Genomic DNA, 21,058 nt, shown 5'->3' with positions numbered 1-21,058 from the left:
TTTTTAAAGACAGTCACATGTATCACATACCTGCTCATTTCAAAGCTACAGGAATTAGAAATTCCACTCTGATCCTGCTGTAAATGTGCATCCAGACATTTCTGGGTTCCCCCTGCACAGGACATGATCTCCAGGCAAAGCCCTGTGGCAGCAGACAGCAGAGGAAAGGAAAGGAAATGGTTTGGGAAGGAGCAAGCTCCATGCCAGGCAAACAGGAGGGAGCTGACAATTCTTGAACTCCTGTCCAAGCATCTGCTGGTCGACACGAGAGCACGGCAGAGGCTCTGCCTCACCTGCTGTGCAGAGCAGTGGGCAGCCTGCCCTGCCTGCAGAGCAGCACAGAAAATTAATTTCCAGCAATTACTCGTGCTCTGGCCAAAGAACCCGACCTTGTGTGTGAGCAGACCAGAGGAGAGCTACAGGACACCTACAGCTGCTGCTCCAAATGCATTCAAAAGGCAACAAAAAGCCATTTCTGAGGGTCTGGGCCTGCAGCAGCAGCCCTGAGCAGGCACAGGGGCTCTGCTCCCAGCTCCCTCCCAGCCCTCCCAGCCCTCCCAGCCCCCTCCCAGCCCCCTCCCAGCCCCCTCCCAGCTCCCTCCCAGCTCCCTCCCAGCCCTCCCAGCTCCCTCCCAGCCCCCTCCCAGCCCTCCCAGCCCCCTCCCAGCCCTCCCAGCCCCCTCCCAGCCCTCCCAGCTCCCTCCCAGCCCTCCCAGCCTCACAGACTCCTCCCGTGCACAGGACATGTCCTGTGTCTGTGTCAGACCCTGACTTTGCAGAGCTCTATTTCTGTTGTGTGTACTAAGTCAAGATTCTTTTTCCAAGCTGGTATCAGGTGAGACTCAGGGTAACAGCCTGATCTGGGGAATGGAAGAATTACAGCTTTAAACAAGAATGGGATGGAATGGAATGGAATGGAATGGAATGGAATGGAATGGAATGGAATGGAATGGAATAGAATAGAATAGAATAGAATAGAATAGAATAGAATAGAATAGAATAGAATAGAATAGAATAGAATAGAATAGAATAGAATAGAATAGAATAGAATAGAATAGAATAGAATAGAATAGAATAGAATGGGATGGGATGGGATGGGATGGGATGGGATGGGATGGGATGGGATGGAATGGAATAGAATAGAATAGAATAGAATAGAATAGAATAGAATAGAATAGAATAGAATAGAATAGAATAGAATAGAATAGAATCAATTCTCAGTATTTGGACAGTATCACTGGCCCCAGAAGCAGGACTGAGGGTTCTGGAGGGCACATCAGACAGATTTTCCCAAACGAGAGCACTCAAATGCTGCAAGGTTGAGGGGAGATGCTCAGTCCCCAGGCAGATTTTCCAGACCCTGCAGGTCACCTCACCTCACCTCCTGCTTTCACTGACAGCCAGTCCTGCCAAGGAAGGCTCAGAGGAGCCAATTTCAAACACTTTTGTGTGAGGCAGCACAACCCAGCACGGCACCAGGCAGCAGGGAAAGGCTCACACTTCTCTTTAAAAGCAGCTTCTTTAATTCTTAAAAAAAGCCATTTGAGGAAATGTGATCCTTTTAAACAAGACAGACCACAGCAAAGCATTAAGGTTTTACAACTTGACTAAATTACCTTTCTTACAATTTCAGGAATTACATTCTGGCACATTGCAAGTCTCCAGTAAGTAATCCCAAAATGCAAACCTGATGAGAGAAGAGAATCAGAAGGGAAGAATCACAGCAGTATATATTACCATTTTTAAAATAAAAAACAAAGAATTGGAAGGCTTTACAGCACAGCAAAAGTACAAGGAGAAATGCTGGGAACTTACAGAGCGCTTGGGGAAGATTCCTTCTGTTTCTTAAGCATAACCCAGTGCTGCTGCTGCTTTGCCAGCTGTAGCAGGGCTGCCAGGCCCGGTGCCTCAGGAGGGCACCTGTGCCACCCCGGCACAGCTCAGGGCACAAAGGGGGCAGTGCCACTCCCCCAGTGCCAGGCTGCGGGGACAGGGGCTGGCAGGAGCCCTGGAGCCCCCTCCTGTGCCAGCTCAGGGCTCGGTGACCAGCCCAGCACACAGACTGAGCTTTGGTTTAATCCTGCCCTCCCCAGCTCGCTCTCCAGGCTCACACACTGTGCACGGGATTTACAGAGCTCTCCTGCCACATCACACTCTTCCTTTCTGTTGGGTTGGACTCAGTGACAAGGACAAAACTATCTATTAGGAAACAAATTACAGTTATTTAGTACTTCTAAAAAACGGCTGGCTTTTAGAATCACTTTGCCTTTTAATATTTAATGACCCAGATCAAGAACAGAACGCTCCCGGAGGAGCAGCCAGCTGGCAGGCAGCCCAGGGGAGAGAATTCTCTGGGATCATGGAGCACCTTCTCAAACAGCTGCGTTTGGGAAAGGAAACTTCACTGGGTTTGGTTTCTGGACTGGAACAAACACATCATGTGGATAACATGAAGCATCTCTGCAAGCAGAGAGCAGAGGGCAGTTCTGGGGAGGAGCAGCTCCCTGCACCTGCAGAAAGGGCAGCAAGGACAGGCGGGTTCTGGGCATCCTCGCCAGCAGCTCGCTCACAAACAGGGCAAGCCTGGCATTAACAACCACCACTAAACCAAAAGACATCTCTAAATGCATGACCAAGAATTTAGGGGCTAAAACTCCAGGAATTAAAGCACTGGGGATTACAAATGTCATAGTTGCTATTTCATCCAAAAGAGAATTTGATTGCAGTTCCTGTAGGAGGAAGAGAGTGGGTCCTTTCCCCCACAAGTCCTACAGCTCTTGTTTCCCACGTGGTGCCAGAACTGTTAATGATCCTCGATATTGTATATCTGCTGTAGGGCACCATCCTGTGCGAGGAAAGCACAATACAGGACTTCTGAGGGGGGAAACTGGCTAGGAGTGAGACACAGGAGGGACCCGACTCCCTGCTGCAAAAGGGAATCAACATTCACCTGGATGACAAATTAGATTGTAAAGCACAAGATAATTTAGTGATCTCAAGCACCAGAACGTTACTGTGACTTCCATACTGATACAAACGCCAGGCTGAAGAAACACTGCCCTCAGCCCGGTGTGAAAGAAAACATGAAGCTTTAGGAAAGGTGGGGAAATTGCCTTTTAAAGCTAACACAGTGACCTAGTGCAATTATGATGTGCAGTCACAGGTGCTCCAAAACTCTGACATAACAAAATTCTGATGTAAAAGTAATCTTGCATTCTAAGCTAAAAAGGTTGACAACTCCAGAAAAAAACTGTTCAATTAACCTAGCTCTGCTGTTTTTTCTTGCTGCAGAACACAAGTTGATTTTAAAAGCATGAGGTTTTCAAGGCCTGCTCTGTACCAAAATTGGAGGCTTCTGCACTGCGTGCTGCTTTGAAATGGCAGTAGTGGCATAATTACATTATCGATGTAACTTGCACTCTCCGAGGCCCAATCGTGTGAAACAAAGAGCCATTTACATAAATCTTCCACTAAATAGCAGGCTCTATTACCCCAGGATTTAAACAGAAATAGGCTCCATTTCCTACACAGAGCTGTGAGAGAAGTAACACTGCAAGTCTACAAGGAGTGCAGTGACTGAGAGAGGCGAGGAGCCGAAAATGGGAGTGTCCAGCTGGGCACAGCCATGGGCTCCGTCCCGTGTCCCTGCTCTGTCCCGTGTCCCGGTTCTGTCCCGTGTCCCGGTTCGGTTCCGTGTCCCGGTGGAGCTCCGGGCCGGTCTCCGCACCCGGTGTGTGTCCGGGTGTCCGTCCCGCTGTCCCGATGTCTGTCCTGGTGTCCCGCTGTCCCGCTGTCTGTCCCGCTGTCCGTCCCGCTGTCCGTCCCTCTGTCTGTCCCCCTGTCTCTCCCCCTGTCCCCGTGTTCGTCCCGCTGTCCCGCTGTCCCGCTGTCTGTCCCGCTGTCTGTCCCCGTGTCTGTCCCGCTGTCCCTCTGTCTGTCCCTCTGTCTGTCCCTCTGTCTGTCCCGCTGTCCCTCTGTCTGTCCCGGTGTCTGTCCCTCTGTCTGTCCCTCTGTCTGTCCCGCTGTCTGTCCCGGTGTCTGTCCCTCTGTCTGTCCCTCTGTCTGTCCCTCTGTCTGTCCTTCTGTCTGTCCCTCTGTCTGTCCCTCTGTCTGTCCCGGTGTCTGTCCCGCTGTCTGTCCCTCTGTCTGTCCCGCTGTCCCTCTGTCCGTCCCTCTGTCTGTCCCGGTGTCTGTCCCTCTGTCTGTCCCGGGCTGTCTGTCCCTCTGTCCGTCCCGCTGTCCCTCTGTCTGTCCCTCTGTCTGTCCCTCTGTCCGTCCCTCTGTCTGTCCCGGTGTCTGTCCCGCTGTCCCTCTGTCTGTCCTTCTGTCTGTCCCGGTGTCTGTCCCCGTGTCTGTCCCTCTGTCTGTCCCTCTGTCCGTCCCGCTGTCCCTCTGTCTGTCCCTCTGTCTGTCCCGGTGTCTGTCCCGCTGTCTGTCCCTCTGTCTGTCCCTCTGTCTGTCCCTCTGTCTGTCCCGGTGTCTGTCCCGCTGTCCCCGGCACCTCCCGGGCAGTGGCGCCACCGTGTGGCCGTCCCGCAGCGCCGCGCGGGGTCCCGGCCTGACCCGCACCGGGACCCGGGGACAGCCCGGGACAGACAGACAGACCGGGACAGACAGACAGGGACAGACAGACCGGGACAGACAGCCCGGGACAGACAGACAGCCCGGGACAGACAGACCGGGACAGACAGCCCGGGACAGACAGACAGCCCGGGACAGACAGACAGACCGGGACAGACAGCCCGGGACAGACAGACCGGGACAGACAGACCGGGACAGACAGCCCGGGACAGACAGACCGGGACAGACAGACAGCCCGGGACAGACAGACCGGGACATACAGCCCGGGACAGACAGCCCGGGACAGACAGACAGCCCGGGACAGACAGACCGGGACAGACAGCCCGGGACAGACAGACCGGGACAGACAGACAGCCCGGGACAGACAGACCGGGACAGACAGCCCGGGACAGACAGACCGGGACAGACAGACAGCCCGGGACAGACAGCCCGGGACAGACAGACCGGGACAGACAGACAGCCCGGGACAGACAGACCGGGACAGACAGCCCGGGACAGACAGACAGCCCGGGACAGACAGCCCGGGACAGACAGCCCGGGACAGACAGCCCGGGACAGACAGCCCGGGACAGACAGACCGGGAGAGAAACCCCGGGACAGACAGACCGGGACAGACAGACCGGGACAGACAGCCCGGGACAGACAGCCCGGGACAGACAGACAGCCCGGGACAGACAGACCGGGACAGACAGCCCGGGGGAGACAGCCCCGCACCGGGACCCCCGGCTCAGAGACCCCCGGCTCAGGGACCCCCGGCACTGGGACCCCCGGCTCAGGGGCCCCCGGCACTGGGACCCCCGGCTCAGGGACCCCCGGCACTGGGACCCCCGGCACTGGGACCCCCGGCACTGGGACCCCCGGCTCAGGGACCCCCGGCTCAGAGACTCCCGGCTCAGGGACCCCCGGCTCAGGGACCCCCGGCTCAGGGACCCCCGGCTCAGCTCCCTCCCTCGGCCGTCCCTGTCCCCAGCCCCACACACCATCCCTCCAAATGCCAAAGCCTGGGAAACAGGGACAGCTGTCCCGACAGGGTGTGCGCGCTTCTCTTAAAATCATTAATGAGCTCCTGGAGTAAATTTCTTTCCAGAGTGATTTTCTGGTTTCAAGGCTTTTTCTCCTCCATCACACTGAGTGGACCTAAAGCATCCACAAGGCTGACTTTGCCTGTAACCCACCCATAACTCTGAATTATTTTTCCCACCCCACTGTTGGCTTTGAGTTTTTACAGAAACCCTCAGCAGCTCAGCACGGGGGTCCCAGTGGTTCCAGGGCCACGTCTCACACTGCTCCAGCCAGAGCCAGCCATCCTCCACTTGCAAAAACCCAGCAAATAAAACTACACCCAGGATTTCTGTGCACCCTCTCCTCATGCAGCAAACACGATTGTTTTCCATGAACAACAAGCAGAACTGGTTGTGTTGGTCGTTGTTCCGAGCCCGGGGAATTCAGACCCCACGTACCTCTGCTGTGTGTGATCGTTTCCAGAGGCAGCAGGAACCAGCGGCGTTTCTCAGGAGTTGTTGGAGGGGAATCACCGGGGCCGCTCGGGCTGCACAGAGCTCTGCAGCCCACACAGAACCGTGGGTATAAAATCAAAAGATTTCAAAGCAATGAAGGGCTGGGTTTACACCAGATCAAATGTAGCCCACATAAATCAAAACAACAGCCTCAAAGACTTGCAAAAATAATAACGTTTAAATTCATAAATATTCCAACTCTTTCTTTTTTAACTGCAGGGAAATAAAGCAGTGATATTGCAAATTCAGCTAAAGCTCTCTAGATTCCTCCACTTGTTTTCTGCTTTGGAAGGGTGGTGGCTGTGAATAAATGTAGATTAAAAACCCACTGCACAGATTAATCACTGTGATAAAGATTGATAAATGCAAAACCCTTTCACATACAGATGTGCATATTTCAAATAAAGATCAATTCATCACACTTGAATGAAATGTTTTGTTCCCAGGTCGTGGACTCACTTTAAAACAACCCCTGCGATCGATTAAAGGCCACCCAAAAAAGCCCAGACCCCACAATGGCGCTGTCCCAGGAACCTCTGTGCTCCATCCTCATGGACCACAGCTGGTACACAAAATCCCCCAGCTGAGGCCACACACGGGATTTCTGTGGGCCAGGAGATGTCCTGGCACTAACATGCCCTTGAAGAACCCCAACAGCTTTGGCTCTGGTCTCCTCTGAGAGCTGGTCTGGTCACACCTTCCCACCCTGGTTTGCAGCAGAACAACATTCCAAGGCTCCACCTGCAGAGTCTCAGCAGAGAGAACCAGGGCAGGAGCCCTCGAGCCAACTTCAACCAAGGCATTTATTAGTAACTCTGGGAATCACCTCTTCAATGCTGCTGCCTTCTGGGTTAGAGCCTTGCAACACATTTTCAGCCACGTACAAGCAAGGATTATTTTACACTCCCAGCTCTGCTCTCCTGGCTGCTGCTGCCAGCCCCAAGCTCCAGCGCCCTTCCCGAGTCCCAGCTGTGACAATTCCAGCTGTGCTTCTGCTTCAGCTCAAACCCTTCACAACCAGCTCTGCTTCTCCTTTCACCTTCAACTGCCAAACACTCCAGAAAGTCAGCAGGAGGTGGCCCTGACTCCTCTTTTCCAAGTTTGCCCAAGTTTTCCCAGGCGTTTCAGAGCAGCTCCATCGCTTGGCCATGGTGTGGCAGCCAACAACAGTCAGTGAATGAGGCACGGCTCTGGAGTTCTGCAGCACGGCAAGAGAAGAAATGGTTGCTGGTTTGCTATTGGGTTTGTTTTTCCTTTAGAAAGACCCTTAAATGCCTTTTTGTGTGCTCCTGTTCTAAGGCAAAACAAGAACAGCTGTAGGAAGTAAACAAAAACACGAGAAATAGACTCCAGACTAAGCATCTTTGCCTGTATTTACTGTTCAAAGTGCTGGCAGTCGCGAGAATATTTGGGTTTTTCCTTCATAAAAGAATATCATGTGCAGGATGGTTTGAGTTTTGGTACGGGGCACACCACCACTCCAGGGGTCTGCTTCTATTACTGAGACATCAAACACCAGGAAAAAACCAGGCGAGCAATTAAACCAGAACCGTGCCAGCACATTTTTTAGAGATTCCTGTATTTCATCCACCATCCTCTTCAGAGACATTGCAGCTGACCCCACTGAGATCACATGCAGAAGCCTGGTGAGTTCAGAAAGTCCAGTGTCATCTATCTGGGCTTTCAGCAAACAGGAAAAGCTGGTTGTTTTTTGGCAGAAGAGCAACACGTCATCTTCCACTCATAAAGTAACGCAGTTGGCAAAGATGTGACCATTTTTGACCAAGGTTCCCCAGCAGGGCTCTCTGCAGCCCCAGGACAGCAGCACCAGCAGCAGCACCAGCAGCAGCAGCAGAGCAGCAGCAGCAGAGCAGCAGCAGCAGAGCAGCAGCAGCAGAGCAGCAGCAGGAGCAGCAGCAGAGCAGCAGCAGCAGCAGAGCAGCAGCAGCAGCAGGAGCAGCAGCAGGAGCAGGAGCAGCAGCAGAGCAGCAGCAGCAGCAGAGCAGCAGCAGCAGCAGAGCAGCAGCAGAGCAGCAGCAGCAGCAGAGCAGCAGCAGCAGCAGAGCAGCAGCAGGAGCAGCAGCACCAGCAGCAGGAGCAGCAGCAGCAGCAGCAGCACCAGCAGCAGCAGCAGAGCAGCAGCAGGAGCAGCAGCAGCAGCACCAGCAGCAGCAGCAGCAGGCTGCACGGTGCAGTCCCTGCAGCCCTGCCCAGCGCTGCCAGCCCTGGCACTGCCCTGCTGCCAGCGAGCCCCCGGGGCTGGGCTGTGCCAGAGCCACAGGCGGGCTCTGAGCAGTGACAGAACCGGGCTGGGGCTGGGCCCGTGCCCTGTGCCCTCTGCCCTGTGCCCTGTGCCCTGTGCCCTGTGCCCTGTGCCCTGTGCCCTCTGCCCTGTGCCCTCTGCCCTGTGCCCTGTGCCCTGTGCCCTCTGCCCTGTGCCCTGTGCCCTGTGCCCTGTGCCCTGTGCCCTCTGCCCTGTGCCCTGTGCCCTCTGCCCTCTGCCCTGTGCCCTGTGCCCTGTGCCCTGTGCCCTGTGCCCTGTGCCCTGTGCCCTCTGCCCTGTGCCCTGTGCCCTGTGCCCTCTGCCCTGTGCCCTGTGCCCTGTGCCCTGTGCCCTGTGCCCTGTGCTCTGTGCCCTGTGCCCTCTGCCCTGTGCCCTGTGCCCTGTCCCTGTGCCCTGTGCCCTGTGCCCTCTGCTCTGTGCTCTGTGCCCTGTGCCCTGTGCTCTGTGCCCTGTGCTCTGTGCCCTGTGCCCTGTGCCCTGTGCTCTGTGCCCTGTGCCCTGTGCCCTCTGCCCTCTGCCCTGTGCCCTGTGCCCTGTGCCCTGTGCCCTCTGCCCTCTGCCCTGTGCCCTGTGCCCTGTGCCCTCTGCCCTGTGCCCTGTGCCCTGTGCCCTGTGCCCTCTGCCCTGTGCCCTGTGCCCTGTGCCCTGTGCCCTGTGCCCTGTGCCCTGTGCCCTGTGCCCTGTGCCCTCTGCCCTGTGCCAGCAGCCCAGGGGGAGGGACACAGCAGAAATCAAACCAGCAGCATGTGGCCAGTAGCCCATTGCCTCGGGAGCCAGCTCACCGGGATGCTGCAGGAACGTTCAAACTTGCCGTGTGAAATAAGAGCATTTATTGGGTAAATCAAGTCAGCATATTACCAAAAATAAAAGGAGTGCCCTGGAAGCTGGGGAAGCGAATCCCTGGTGTGCTCGGTCCACAGGACACTGGAGCCTGTGGGACAGGGCTGAGCAAGGGCAGAGCTCTGCTCCTGGCTGCAGGCATCTCCCCTGTGACAGCTCCACACGATGGGAACAGCCACCAGGAGTGACAGTGCCTGAGAAACGCTACAATTACCGAAGAACGATAAATATTGACTTTATAAGTGCATATTTGTATCTAGTTTTATTGTAAACACTATCAGGCAATTTTGCCCGGTTCCTTTTTTCTTATCTTAAGTCAGCAAACTCTCCAACGAGCCAAACAAACTGAGATCAAACAGGTCATATTGAGGGGATGCTGCCTGACAGCAGTCTCTGCTCTGGGGAGTCTCACCTGCCCCCAGTGATACCCCAAGGACAGGAGTTTCTCACACTGCAGATACTGATATGATGAATGAAGCTGATCAAGTATCTCCTGTAGATTGATGCACCTTTAAAAAAAGAAACCCTCAGTACCCACAGCACAATTTAGCAGAAGATACGTGAAAGTGCAGGAGCTAGAACAGTATTATTTTGAATAATTGTAGTATTGCAGAGAAACCTTCTAGCCTGCCACAGGAAAAGAGAAACTTGGCCATAAATTATCCTGCCTGGGCTTGCAAGTTCAGCGTGAAGCACATGTGAGCAGCCTCTAACTCATCAGGGTCTCAGAGGTAACACAGGAGTTAAGGCTGCACTAACATCACTCCTGAGTATAAAGAGTAATAAGTTAAAGCTTTAGAGAAAAAACACCATTTCCCCCATTTGCCTCAGGCTCTCACAGCCTCTGTGCAGCAGTGGCAGCCTGCAAAGGATGCCCATCATTGCCTCATCTCACTAATTCCAGTTTACCTGCTGCAGATTACAACACGGGATCAGTATTAAGCAAGAGCTGTCCTGCTCACCCTCAGCCTGCTCCTGAGAAATGCTGAGCAGCATACAGAGGAGTTTTTATTCAGCCCTTCCTTGTAGGGAGGCTAAAACTTAATAACTTCTGTTTAGAATAATAAATTCACATGCATTTTTGTATATCTCCAAATTTGGGAAGGGTTTTCAATTCCTGCTATAAATCAGATCCCAAAGGAATTCCTATGTCGCTGAAGCAGGTGTCAGAGCAGCAAAACCTCGGGAAATGCTCGTGACCCTGCAGGACACAGAGAGAGAACTGCAGCAGCAGTGCCATTTTCTGTCTTCAGCAAGATAAACCCAGAGAGGCACTGCTGGGACAAACAGAGCACAGACCTGGGCTGGAATCCACTGCTCCCAGTACCCCTGTACACCTGCACTGGTACTGCCTGTACCTGCACTGGTACCCCCTGCACACCTGCACTGGTACTGCCTGTACCTGCACTGGCACCGCCTGTACACCTGCACTGGTACCGCCTGTACCTGCACTGGTACCACCTCACACCTGCACTGGTACCACCTGTACACCTGCACTGGCACCGCCTGTACACCTGCACTGGTACTGCCTGTACCTGCACTGGCACCGCCTGTACCTGCACTGGCACCACCTGTACCTGCACTGGTACCCCCTGTACACCTGCACTGGTACTGCCTGTACACCTGCACTGGCACCGCCTGTACCTGCACTGGTACTGCCTGTACCTGCACTGGCACCGCCTGTACCTGCACTGGCACCGCCTGTACCTGCACTGGCACCGCCTGTACCTGCACTGGCACCCCCTGCACACCTGCACTGGCACCGCCTGTACCTGCACTGGTACTGCCTGTACCTGCACTGGCACCGCCTGTACCTGCACTGGCACCGCCTGTACCTGCACTGGCACCACCTGTACCTGCACTGGCACCCCCTGCACACCTGCACTGGCACCACCTCACACCTGCACTGGTACTGCCTGTACCTGCACTGGCACCGCCTGTACCTGCACTGGCACCACCTGTACCTGCACTGGTACCACCTGTACCTGCACTGGCACCGCCTGTACCTGCACTGGCACCACCTCACACCTGCACTGGTACCACCTGCACACCTGCACTGGTACTGCCTGTACCTGCACTGGTACCACCTGTACCTGCACTGGTACCACCTGTACCCCCGCACTGGCACCGCCTGTACACCTGCACTGGTACCGCCTGTACACCTGCACTGGCACCGCCTGTACCTGCACTGGTACCACCTGTACCTGCACTGGCACCGCCTGTACACCTGCACTGGTACCCCCTGCACACCTGCACTGGCACCGCCTGTACCTGCACTGGTACCACCTGTACCTGCACTGGTACCACCTGTACCCCCGCACTGGCACCGCCTGTACCTGCACTGGCACCGCCTGTACCTGCACTGGTACCACCTGTACCTGCACTGGCACCGCCTGTACCTGCACTGGTACCACCTGTACCTGCACTGGCACCGCCTGTACCTGCACTGGTACCACCTGGTACCACCTGTACCCCCGCACTGGCACCCCCTGTACCTGCACTGGTACCACCTGGTACCGCCTGTACCCGCACTGGCACCCCCTGTACCTGCACTGGCACCCCCTGTACCTGCACTGGCACCGCCTGTACCCGCACTGGCACCCCCTGTACCTGCACTGGTACCACCTGTACCCGCACCGGCACCGCCTCACACCCCACACGGTGCTGATGGAGCAGCCCGGGGTCAGAGCTGGCTGTGCCGGGCTCGCAGCAGCTGCAGGAGGGACAGTGCCAGCACAGGAGCTGTTCCAGCCCATTCCCAGCTGCAGGGACATTTCCACAGGTGCTTCAGCCCCGATGCCACTCGCTCCCGGTGGGTCAGGGGTGCCCCTGGTGCCAGGGCACGCTCGGGGTGCCGGCCCCGGGCAGGCAGGGCAGGCAGGGCTGGCAGGGCAGGCAGGGCAGGCAGGGCTGGCAGGGCTGGCAGAGCAGGGAGGGCTGGCAGGGCTGGCAGGGCAGGCAGGGCTGGCAGGGCAGGCAGGGCTGGCAGGGCTGGCAGGGCAGGCAGGGCTGGCAGGGCAGGCAGGGCAGGCAGGGCTGGCAGGGCAGGCAGGGCTGGCAGGGCTGGCAGGGCAGGGGGATGGGAGGGCTGGCAGGGCAGGGAGGGCAGGCAGGGCTGGCAGGGCAGGCAGGGCTGGCAGGGCTGGCAGGGAATGGCAGGGCAGGCAGGGCAGGCAGGGCAGGCAGGGCAGGCAGGGCTGGCAGGGCAGGCAGGGCAGGCAGGGCTGGCAGGGTAGGGAGGGCTGGCAGGGCTGGCAGGGCTGGCAGGGAATAGGAGGGCTGGCAGGGCTGGCAGGGCTGGCAGGGAATAGGAGGGCTGGCAGGGCTGGCAGGGCAGGCAGGGCAGGCAGGGCAGGGAGGGCTGGCAGGGAATGGGAGGGCAGGCAGGGCTGGCAGGGCTGGCAGGGCTGGCAGGGCAGGCAGGGATGGCAGGGCAGGGCTGGCAGGGCTGGCAGGGATGGCAGGGCAGGGCTGGCAGGGCAGGCAGGGCAGGCAGGGCAGGCAGGGCTGGCAGGGCAGGCAGGGCAGGCAGGGCTGGCAGGGCAGGCAGGGCAGGCAGGGCTGGCGGGGCAGGGCAGGCAGGGCTGGCAGGGCTGGCAGGGCTGGCAGGGGGATGGCTGGGGACAAGGAGGGGACTGTGTTCGGAGTTTCCCAGCTCAGGCAGCGCACACCCAGCACGGCTGCAGCCCGCTCTCGTCGCACGCCGGACACCGCAGCGCCCGGTAGGACTCCCGGAATCGGTTTGCCAGCATGGAGAACTTGCTGCCATGGCACAGCGAGCAGGGAGCGCAGCCTGAGCCTCTGCACTGCCAACAGCCTCGATCCGTGGTGCCCTCCTGAAGAGACAGCGGGAAAAAATCTGTTAGTGGGGGTGAGAAACCAAAGCCAGGAACATTCCTGAAACAAGAGGAAACCCTGTCTCCTGCTCTTTGCCATCACAGTTGCTCCTGACACACCGCTCTGCCTGTGACAATCAGGTCTCCACAGCAAGGACTTTGACAAAACGGCTCCCAAATGCTTGGGGACAATTTGTGGCTTCTGCTAGAAAATGAGAAGTTATTGTGCCTTGGGCTTATTACACAATACTCCAAACTCTTCTTTCTCCTCTGCACAGCTCCACCCATCCTCCTGTCATTCCTTATCACACCATTTCCACTCTGTAGCCTCAGGTTTGAGCCACGCTTCATTTCTTCAGGGATTGCTCGTCGCCCTCTCTCCCCAAACCCCTCACCAGCACCATGCACACCACCCTCTTTGGAGCTGTCCTTTGTGCCTGCCTGTCTCCCACTGTGCCAGGCAGCCTCTTTCAAACCCCACCTGGAGTTCCCGGGAGCGGAAGGATCCTGGTGACCCACGCTCAGTTCGGGCCAGACTCGGTTCCATGAAACTGGATCAGCTCCACATGACAACATTAGGTTTTGTGGGATCAAATCATGGTCAGACTAATTGAGATTCTGACCAACAAAGACTCCCCCATGAGAAAGCAAATGTAAGACACAGCCTTATTTCAGCTGATACTAAAATTTTAGCCTGAAGCAGTCTCGGCCACAGAGCAGCTGTGTTTAGCCTTGTCAGGCTGGAGAAACTCTGGCCTGCTCTCATCCCACTGGGAGGGGTGACAAGGGATGGAGCCCAGCCAGGCTCTGGAAATGCCAGCCACCTCCAGGGGAAGAAGTCAGTGGGAGACAGGAGCACCTGGCAGCAGCACTGCTGTCCCCAGAGCATGATCTCAGCACTGTGTTGGTCGTTATCTCCTGAGGGACACGAGGAACAGTGCGGAGCCAGACACAGAGATGGGTGGGGCTTGGGTGGGCTAACAGGAAAAAGCATTTTCCATTTTCTCTTACCTGCAAATGCTGGTTGCAAGTGACCTTATTCTCCATGTCTGTTTTCTGTCCATCAAGAAAATGTTCTCTCTTTCCCCGGTACATGAAGGTCCAGTCATTTATTCCATCAGACTGCATGATTCTTCTCATGAGCTCTTTCTGGTCCATCGGTGCACGGATGATTTTCAGGTTGTTGGTGTAGATGATGATCTTGCCAAAATCTACAACTGGGGAGGTCTGAAGAAGGAAGTTACCAGTGTCTCACCAGTATAAATTCATTCTGCAAACACTGATGGTCCCTGCACTTGCAGAAGAGCATTCCCTCCACCAGGCCAGCTGCCCTGACCACCCCCAGAGCATCCAGCAAATTGGTGGAGGTCCAGCCCTAGTGGGTAAATTTGTATTTTTTTCCCTAGTAATTGTAAAGCTAAACTTGGTCAAACATTTCCCTGAGAGCAGCACTTTGCTGACCTGGTCTCTCCTCCCTCCTCTCTGGCTGTCATCTGGAGTTACTGGGGCCTATTGTTTTACACACTCCTCATATTTCACACTGTGGCTGTGGAGAGAAGCCATGAAAAAGGAGATGTTCTCCTAAAAAATGCCCTGAGTCACATCAGCTGCCAGGAGGTGGCTGGTGCCCTCCTGGCCGTGGGACACCTGCGTCCCTGTGGGGAGAAACACGAGGTGGAGGCAGCTGAGCACGAGTCCTGCCCAGCTGCAGGAGGAGAGAGCTGGTGTGTGCTACACAGAGCGGGAGTGTGGAGCAGCGAGTGCAGGCTGGGGCAGCACAAGCTGGGACTGGACAATGTGGTTACTCGAGGTATCTGTGCCTGGGGGACTGCGGAGGGAGAGGAGCGTTACCCTAGAATGCAAAACAAATTAACGGGGTGGATAAGATCACAGCAGTGCACTGTCTTCAGGCGGGACAGATTCATCGTGGTCTGATGTTTCCAGGCAAATTACATGTCCAGTGTGTCAACAGGTCAAATATCAGCCACCTGGGTTTCCCATCACAGCTCTGATGAGTACCAGGAACTAACAGACTTGCAATGTGTTCCAGTCAAGGCCATAAAAAGTATTTACACATATTGTGTGTGTACTGCCTCTTTATTAGGACTAAAGGAACACTTCTCTATCAGTGGCATTAATTATATGTTAAGAAAATAGCCAGTGAAACTAAGCTGGGATTGTCAAAGTAGCCAAAGAAGGATTCTGGCTGCCAGAGGATGAGGACACCCGGTACCCTGATGGCAGCACTGGCTTCCTGCCAGCTGGAGTCGCACAACTTTAATATTTTAAATACATCTAATTAACTTCATGGCCTCCTTACTTTTGACTGATCTAAATGCAGCAGGATTCCCACGTACAGACATCAATATGTATAGAAGTGTTCTCTTTTACTCTACCCAATGGACAGATGCAGATCAGCACCGGGAGAAGCCAGAGCACAGCTGGCAGATGCTGTTCCCTCCTTCCTGCACTGCTGCAGACCCTCAGGATGCTGCCACGTGTGGCATATTCAGCATGCAGAATTCCGGGAATAGTGGCTGGAGGTTCACAACCACCCTTTTCTAGTCCTGGCCTGACCAACCAGTTTTATCTGGCTGAGGCTGCAGTGAGAGGCTCCTGTCCCCAGTTAACTGGAGCAGGATTTAGGCTGAAGGGACAGCCCTGGCAGCACTCACCCTGCAGTGGCTGGCACCGGGCTGGCAGTCGCTGAGCAGGGTCCCCGTGAGCCCGTGCTGCTGCTCCTCTCGGATGATGCTGATCCTCGGGGCCATCAGGGCCGTGGGCCAGTAGAAGCTGTTCTGTGGCAGCTCCCCGGGCACACAGAGACGCTCCTCGGGCTCGAAGCTGTGGCGCAGGAAGCGCCGCGAGGGCTCCTGTGCCGGGGGCTCCAGCTCCTGCCCATCCTCATAGACCTGCTTCAACACTCGCCCGCTGTAGGCTGAGGATATCTTGAACCTCACCTTGCGGGGCCGGCCCTCCTGCCGCTGGCTGAGCTCCTTCTGCGGCTCATCCATCACTGCCAGCTCAAGCTGCAGCTCCTGGAGATCAGCTCCAAGAGCTTTGGGTCCAAAAGAAAACCCTTCCAGCTTCCCCCCGCCGCATGATGTATAATTCAAGGTTTCTAGTAGTTCCTCTCATCTTACAGCAAAACTGACACCGCTGTATTAAATATTGATAGAAATTCACAAAGAGAAAATACCGCTGGTAGTGAAGTGAAAAGCAGGTTGGTGAGTGGGGGCCAGGCTGGACACCACAGGAAAAAAGGAGTTAACCTGGAAGGAGAGGAGTAAATAGGAAACTCTACCCATGTTTCTGAAACCATAGAAATGTTTCTGACACGTGCTAAGAACTACCCCAAATGCATCATCCCAGTAGCTTTTCATGATTTTCTGACAAGGTAAAAAGTTAAAAAGACAAATTCAGAGAAAAAGCAATCCAGCCTCACAAATTGCTAATGTGAATAATACCTCTCCCATTCTCACACTGAAATCCTGAGAGCACAAAGCTCAGTTGCATTTTAATCTCATGTGTTCCTCTACAGGTTGTGAGATATAATTAAGATATTCTCTTGTTAGTGCTCAATCCCTATTTGTAATTTTTGATGCTTTTTAGGGCCTCTTGGACCTAGGTGGTGGATCACCACCCCTGGGGCCCGCAGGGTGAGGGATGCCAGGGCAGGTGCTCGGTGTGGTGGGGTGGCACTGGTGGGCACGGGATGCAGAGTCCTGGCAGGGGATGCAGAGTCCTGGCAGGGGTGGGTGTGGGATGCAGAGCCCTGGCAGGGGATGCAGGAGCCCTGGCAGGGGTGGGTGAAGGGTGCAGGAGCCCTGGCAGGGGCGGGTGAAGGGTGCAGGAGCCCTGGCAGGGGTGGGTGAAGGCTGCAGGAGCCCTGGCAGGGGTGGGTGAAGGCTGCAGGAGCCCTGGCAGGGGTGGGTGAAGGGTGCAGGAGCTCTGGCAGGGGTGGGTGTGGGATGCAGAGCCCTGGCAGGGGTGGGTGTGGGATGCAGAGCCCTGGCAGGGGATGCAGAGCCCTGGCAGGGGTGGGTGAAGGGTGCAGGAGCCCTGGCAGGGGCGGGTGAAGGGTGCAGGAGCCCCGGCAGGGGTGGGTGAAGGGTGCAGGAGCCCTGGCAGGGGTGGGTGAAGGGTGCAGGAGCCCTGGCAGGGGTGGGTGAAGGGTGCAGGAGCTCTGGCAGGGGTGGGTGAAGGGTGCAGGAGCCCTGGCAGGGGTGGGTGAAGGGTGCAGGAGCTCTGGCAGGGGATGCAGAGCCCTGGCAGGGGTGGGTGTGGGATGCAGAGCCCTGGCAGGGGATGCAGGAGCCCTGGCAGGGGTGGGTGAAGGGTGCAGGAGCCCTGGCAGGGGTGGGTGAAGGGTGCAGGAGCCCTGGCAGGGGTGGGTGAAGGGTGCAGGAGCCCTGGCAGGGGTGGGTGAAGGGTGCAGGAGCCCCCGCCGCCCGCACAGCCCCGCAGCTCCCGGGGCCAGTGGGGGTTTGTTTCCCACAGCCTGCACGAGCCTTACTAAAAATACAACAAAAATAATTTTACATTCACCAGTGAAATCATTAAGTTGCACGACCTAGATCATCACAGCACTATATTTGACTCCAGCCTCTGCTCCAGAGCATTTGCCTCTCCTCGAGGTGCAGCGCGGGCAGGAGCAGGAGCCGGGGCTCTGCAGAATGAACAGGCAGCCCCTGCCCAGAGCAGCACAGCACCTGCAGTGCAGCCACTGCAGCACAGCTGGGGCTGTGCAAAACAGGGCCCAAACAGCCACAGTGAGCTGGACTTCAAAGGCGTTTCCACCTGCAAGCCTTGCTGGCAAACTCTTTGTTGTGCTGTGCTTAGAGCAGGCACTGCTGCCCTCCTCCCCTGCACTGGGAGCAGGGTGGGATGAGCATCGGGCTGCCAGCAGTGCCTGCCCACCCCACTGCAGGCACACAGACCCCAGAGCAGCTGTTTCCCACCCCAGGGCAGCTGTTTCCCACCCCAGGGCAGCTGTTTCCCACCCCCGAGCAGCTGTTTCCCACCCCCGAGCAGCTGTTTCCCACCCCAGAGCAGCTGTTTCCCACCCCAGAGCAGCTGTTTCCCACCCCAGGGCAGTTGTTTCCCACCCCAGGGCAGTGGTTTCCCACCCCAGAGCAGCTGTTTCCCACCCCAGGGCAGCTGTTTCCCACCCCAGGGCAGTTTTTTCCCACCCCAGAGCAGCTGTTTCCCACCCCAGGGCAGTTGTTTCCCACCCCAGGGCAGTGGTTTCCCACCCCAGGGCAGCTGTTTCCCACCCCAGGGCAGCTGTTTCCCACCCCAGGGCAGTTTTTTCCCATCCCAGGGCAGCTGTTTCTCACCTGCTGTATGACAGAAACAGCAGGGCCTGGGAGGGCATTCACGGGCAGCCAGCACAGCCACCACTGCCTCTGGCCCGGCAGCCTGCACCTGGATTTCATCATTCCTTGTGCCAGGAGCTACTGGCATCTGCAGCTAGAAGTGAACCTCAAAAAACACAAGTATTCTGCTAACTACTGCTGGGGAGTTTCCTATTCAGCAGCACTGAGACAGTCTCAGCTGAGACTGTTTTATATTTGGGCCTTACAAACCTGTCCACACGAGCCAAGACAAAAGTCTGCTTCCAGCTGTCTCCAATTGATATCTGCCAGCAGCTCAGAACATCTGCAATCTTTTATCTGACATTAAACATGACATTTTTAAGATGAACAATTTTAACAGAATTGTTAGAAGTGAAGAATGTTTTAAATATGAGCTATCCCAGCCAGACCTGACAGATCATAGAGTGCTGAGGGCTGGCTGTGTCATGTTCAGAGTTTGGTTTGGGATCCCCAGGGTGGGAGCAACCCCCACCACTGGCATTCCCAAACATCCCAAATTCCTGGTTCCAACCAGGGCTGCCATCAGCACAGCCTCCCCAGGCCGAGGGATGAAAGGGGCAGGGCTGGGGAGAGGAGCAGCAGCCAGAGCCAGCACCACTGGGTAGGGACTTAGCTCAGGCTGGATTCTCTGATGCAAACCTCTAACATCTCCCCCGGAGTCCTGAGCACCTAATTAGAGCTGAACTAAGCTGTGATGTCATGCTGGATCATCTGCCTCCATGAAGGGGCTGACAGGGCTTCCTTCCATACTCAGCCCCCCGTTTTCACAAAAACGCCAAAGTCACGAGTTATTTAAAACTCAGGACTCTGTAACACTCCACTGAGCTGGATTCACGAGACACGAGGGTGCACAGCCACAGAGCTACATGTACACACCTTCACAAACCCCTGAGCCCACGGGACTCCACTTTCCAGGAGTCCAAGCCGAAGGTTTCCCTGTGCTGGCACAAGGAAACCTGCTGCACATTCCTGGAGGCTGAAGTCAGTGGGAGTGGAGGACGCCCAGCAGCTTACTCTGCACCTACCTAAGCACAAAAATCCTGAAGTCACAAAGAAACAAAGGAAAAAGCAGGAAAAAGAGCTTCGAAGAGGGAAATTCCCAGGTGCTGAGTTGTATCTACAGGCACAGCTCTCCCTTGGCTTCTCCTGAAAGCAGCCTGGATATTCTGGATGAATGCAGCCAGCTCTGGGAGCACTGCTCTGCCAGCACAGGGCAGCTCCACCGCAAGGGCTCAAGCCCCCTGTGTGTTCCTGGTGGGCTCAGGAGCAGCCTGGTGCTGCTCCCCTGACCTGTGGGAGAAGCCCAGAGCCCCCAGAGCGAGGAGCAGCCAAGAGCTGGAGCAGCCTGTAAAGCAGCAGCACAGCAGCAATGCTCTGGCAGGTGCTCACCCCTCCACACTGCCCCTCTTGTGCTGCTCCATCCCCTCCTAGAGCTGGGGATTTATGTCCTGCTCCTGCCTGCAGCACTCACCCGTGGCCAGAAGTACCTGGGAGCACTAAAGGTGATGCAGCCTTGCAAGCAGTGGGGTCATTTCCATGTGTTTAATTAGGTAACTGTAGCCTGATGTTTTCTGTGGTGAAACCTACACAGAGTCCAGCTTCTGAAGGCCTGGGTTCAGGTCCATGCCTTGGAAACCCTGACTTCTTGTCTTGGAGAATTCAAACTGCATCGCTGCAGGTTCAGCACTTATCAGGCAGATCCCAGAGAAGCAGGATGCTGTGCTTGGTGTTCCGTGGTTCTGCTCTGCAGGGAAAAAGGATGAGTGCACCAGAAATCCCAGATCTGGGGGGCACTGGGCACTGTCTGCTGAGGGGCCGGGGGCTCCCAGGCAGCTTCAGCTCCCAGCGGAGGAGCAGGGGCTGCCCACTGCCCCCTCTCCCTGTGAGGAAGCGCCAGCCCTGGGCTGTTAGCTCAGAGCTATCAGAGCCCGTTTTGTGTCTGCCCCACATTCTCACAGGTCTGCTTTAATCACCCCCATTCCATTCCTGCCAGGTGCAGGGACCAGGCCTCAGGAGGAGGAAGAGGAGGAAGAGCAGAGGAGGTGCCCTGGGTGACCTCCCCAGTCACAGGAAGGACACGTCCATCCTCTCTCACTGTTGCTCAGCCTGGTTCCACCGCCAACTATTCCTAATGACACTTCAACAAACACACAACAATCTGTCTTCATGAAAACCAGTGAATAAATTTAATTTAAAAATACTTTTCTATTTCTGGACAGGCACCACTCTGCTCCAGCTACTTCAGAATCAGCTGAAGCCTTCACAGTACCCGACAGCCAGACTGCATAAGGCTGTAATGGCAAAACACAGCATTCAGCCCTCTGTGAATTTAATAAACAGCTCCCCTAACCCCTCCTCTTTACGAAGCGTAGACGGGGTCTCAGTGTTTGGCTTCTATGCTCCAGCTGATGTGTATGTTCCTCATGAAGGGGAAAAAGGAAAAGAGAGCCTGAAGCACACAGCTGCCCCAGGGCTTGTCCCTCTGCGAGCCCCTCGGGGCTGGGAGCAGGGAAGTGATGTTCACTGCCTGTGCCCAGCACAGGAGACCAGGCATTGATTTGGGAAGTGGAAAATCTTAGAGAGGCTCTTTCCCTGCTGGCTGCAGGTCCCCACACTCTGCAC

The 21,058-nt window shown here is 56.0% G+C and overlaps 1 protein-coding gene across 1 annotated transcript; it reads right to left on the bottom strand.

The window, feature by feature from the left end:
• Positions 1-12,878: 12,878 nt before the first annotated feature.
• GRXCR2 (glutaredoxin and cysteine rich domain containing 2) lies at positions 12,879-16,072 on the bottom strand. The gene is made up of 3 exons (XM_058849126.1): positions 15,734-16,072; positions 14,070-14,285; positions 12,879-13,058 (listed from the first exon to the last, which is right to left on the bottom strand). Exons 1-3 carry the CDS (start codon positions 16,070-16,072, stop codon positions 12,879-12,881), a joined length of 735 nt encoding a protein of 244 aa, XP_058705109.1.
• Between the last annotated feature and the right edge of the window lie 4,986 nt (positions 16,073-21,058).

This window comes from Poecile atricapillus, chromosome 13, assembly GCF_030490865.1.
Source record: "Poecile atricapillus isolate bPoeAtr1 chromosome 13, bPoeAtr1.hap1, whole genome shotgun sequence".
In the NCBI taxonomy this organism is placed as follows: domain Eukaryota; kingdom Metazoa; phylum Chordata; class Aves; order Passeriformes; family Paridae; genus Poecile; species Poecile atricapillus.
This window is presented reverse-complemented; position numbering and strand designations above follow the sequence as displayed.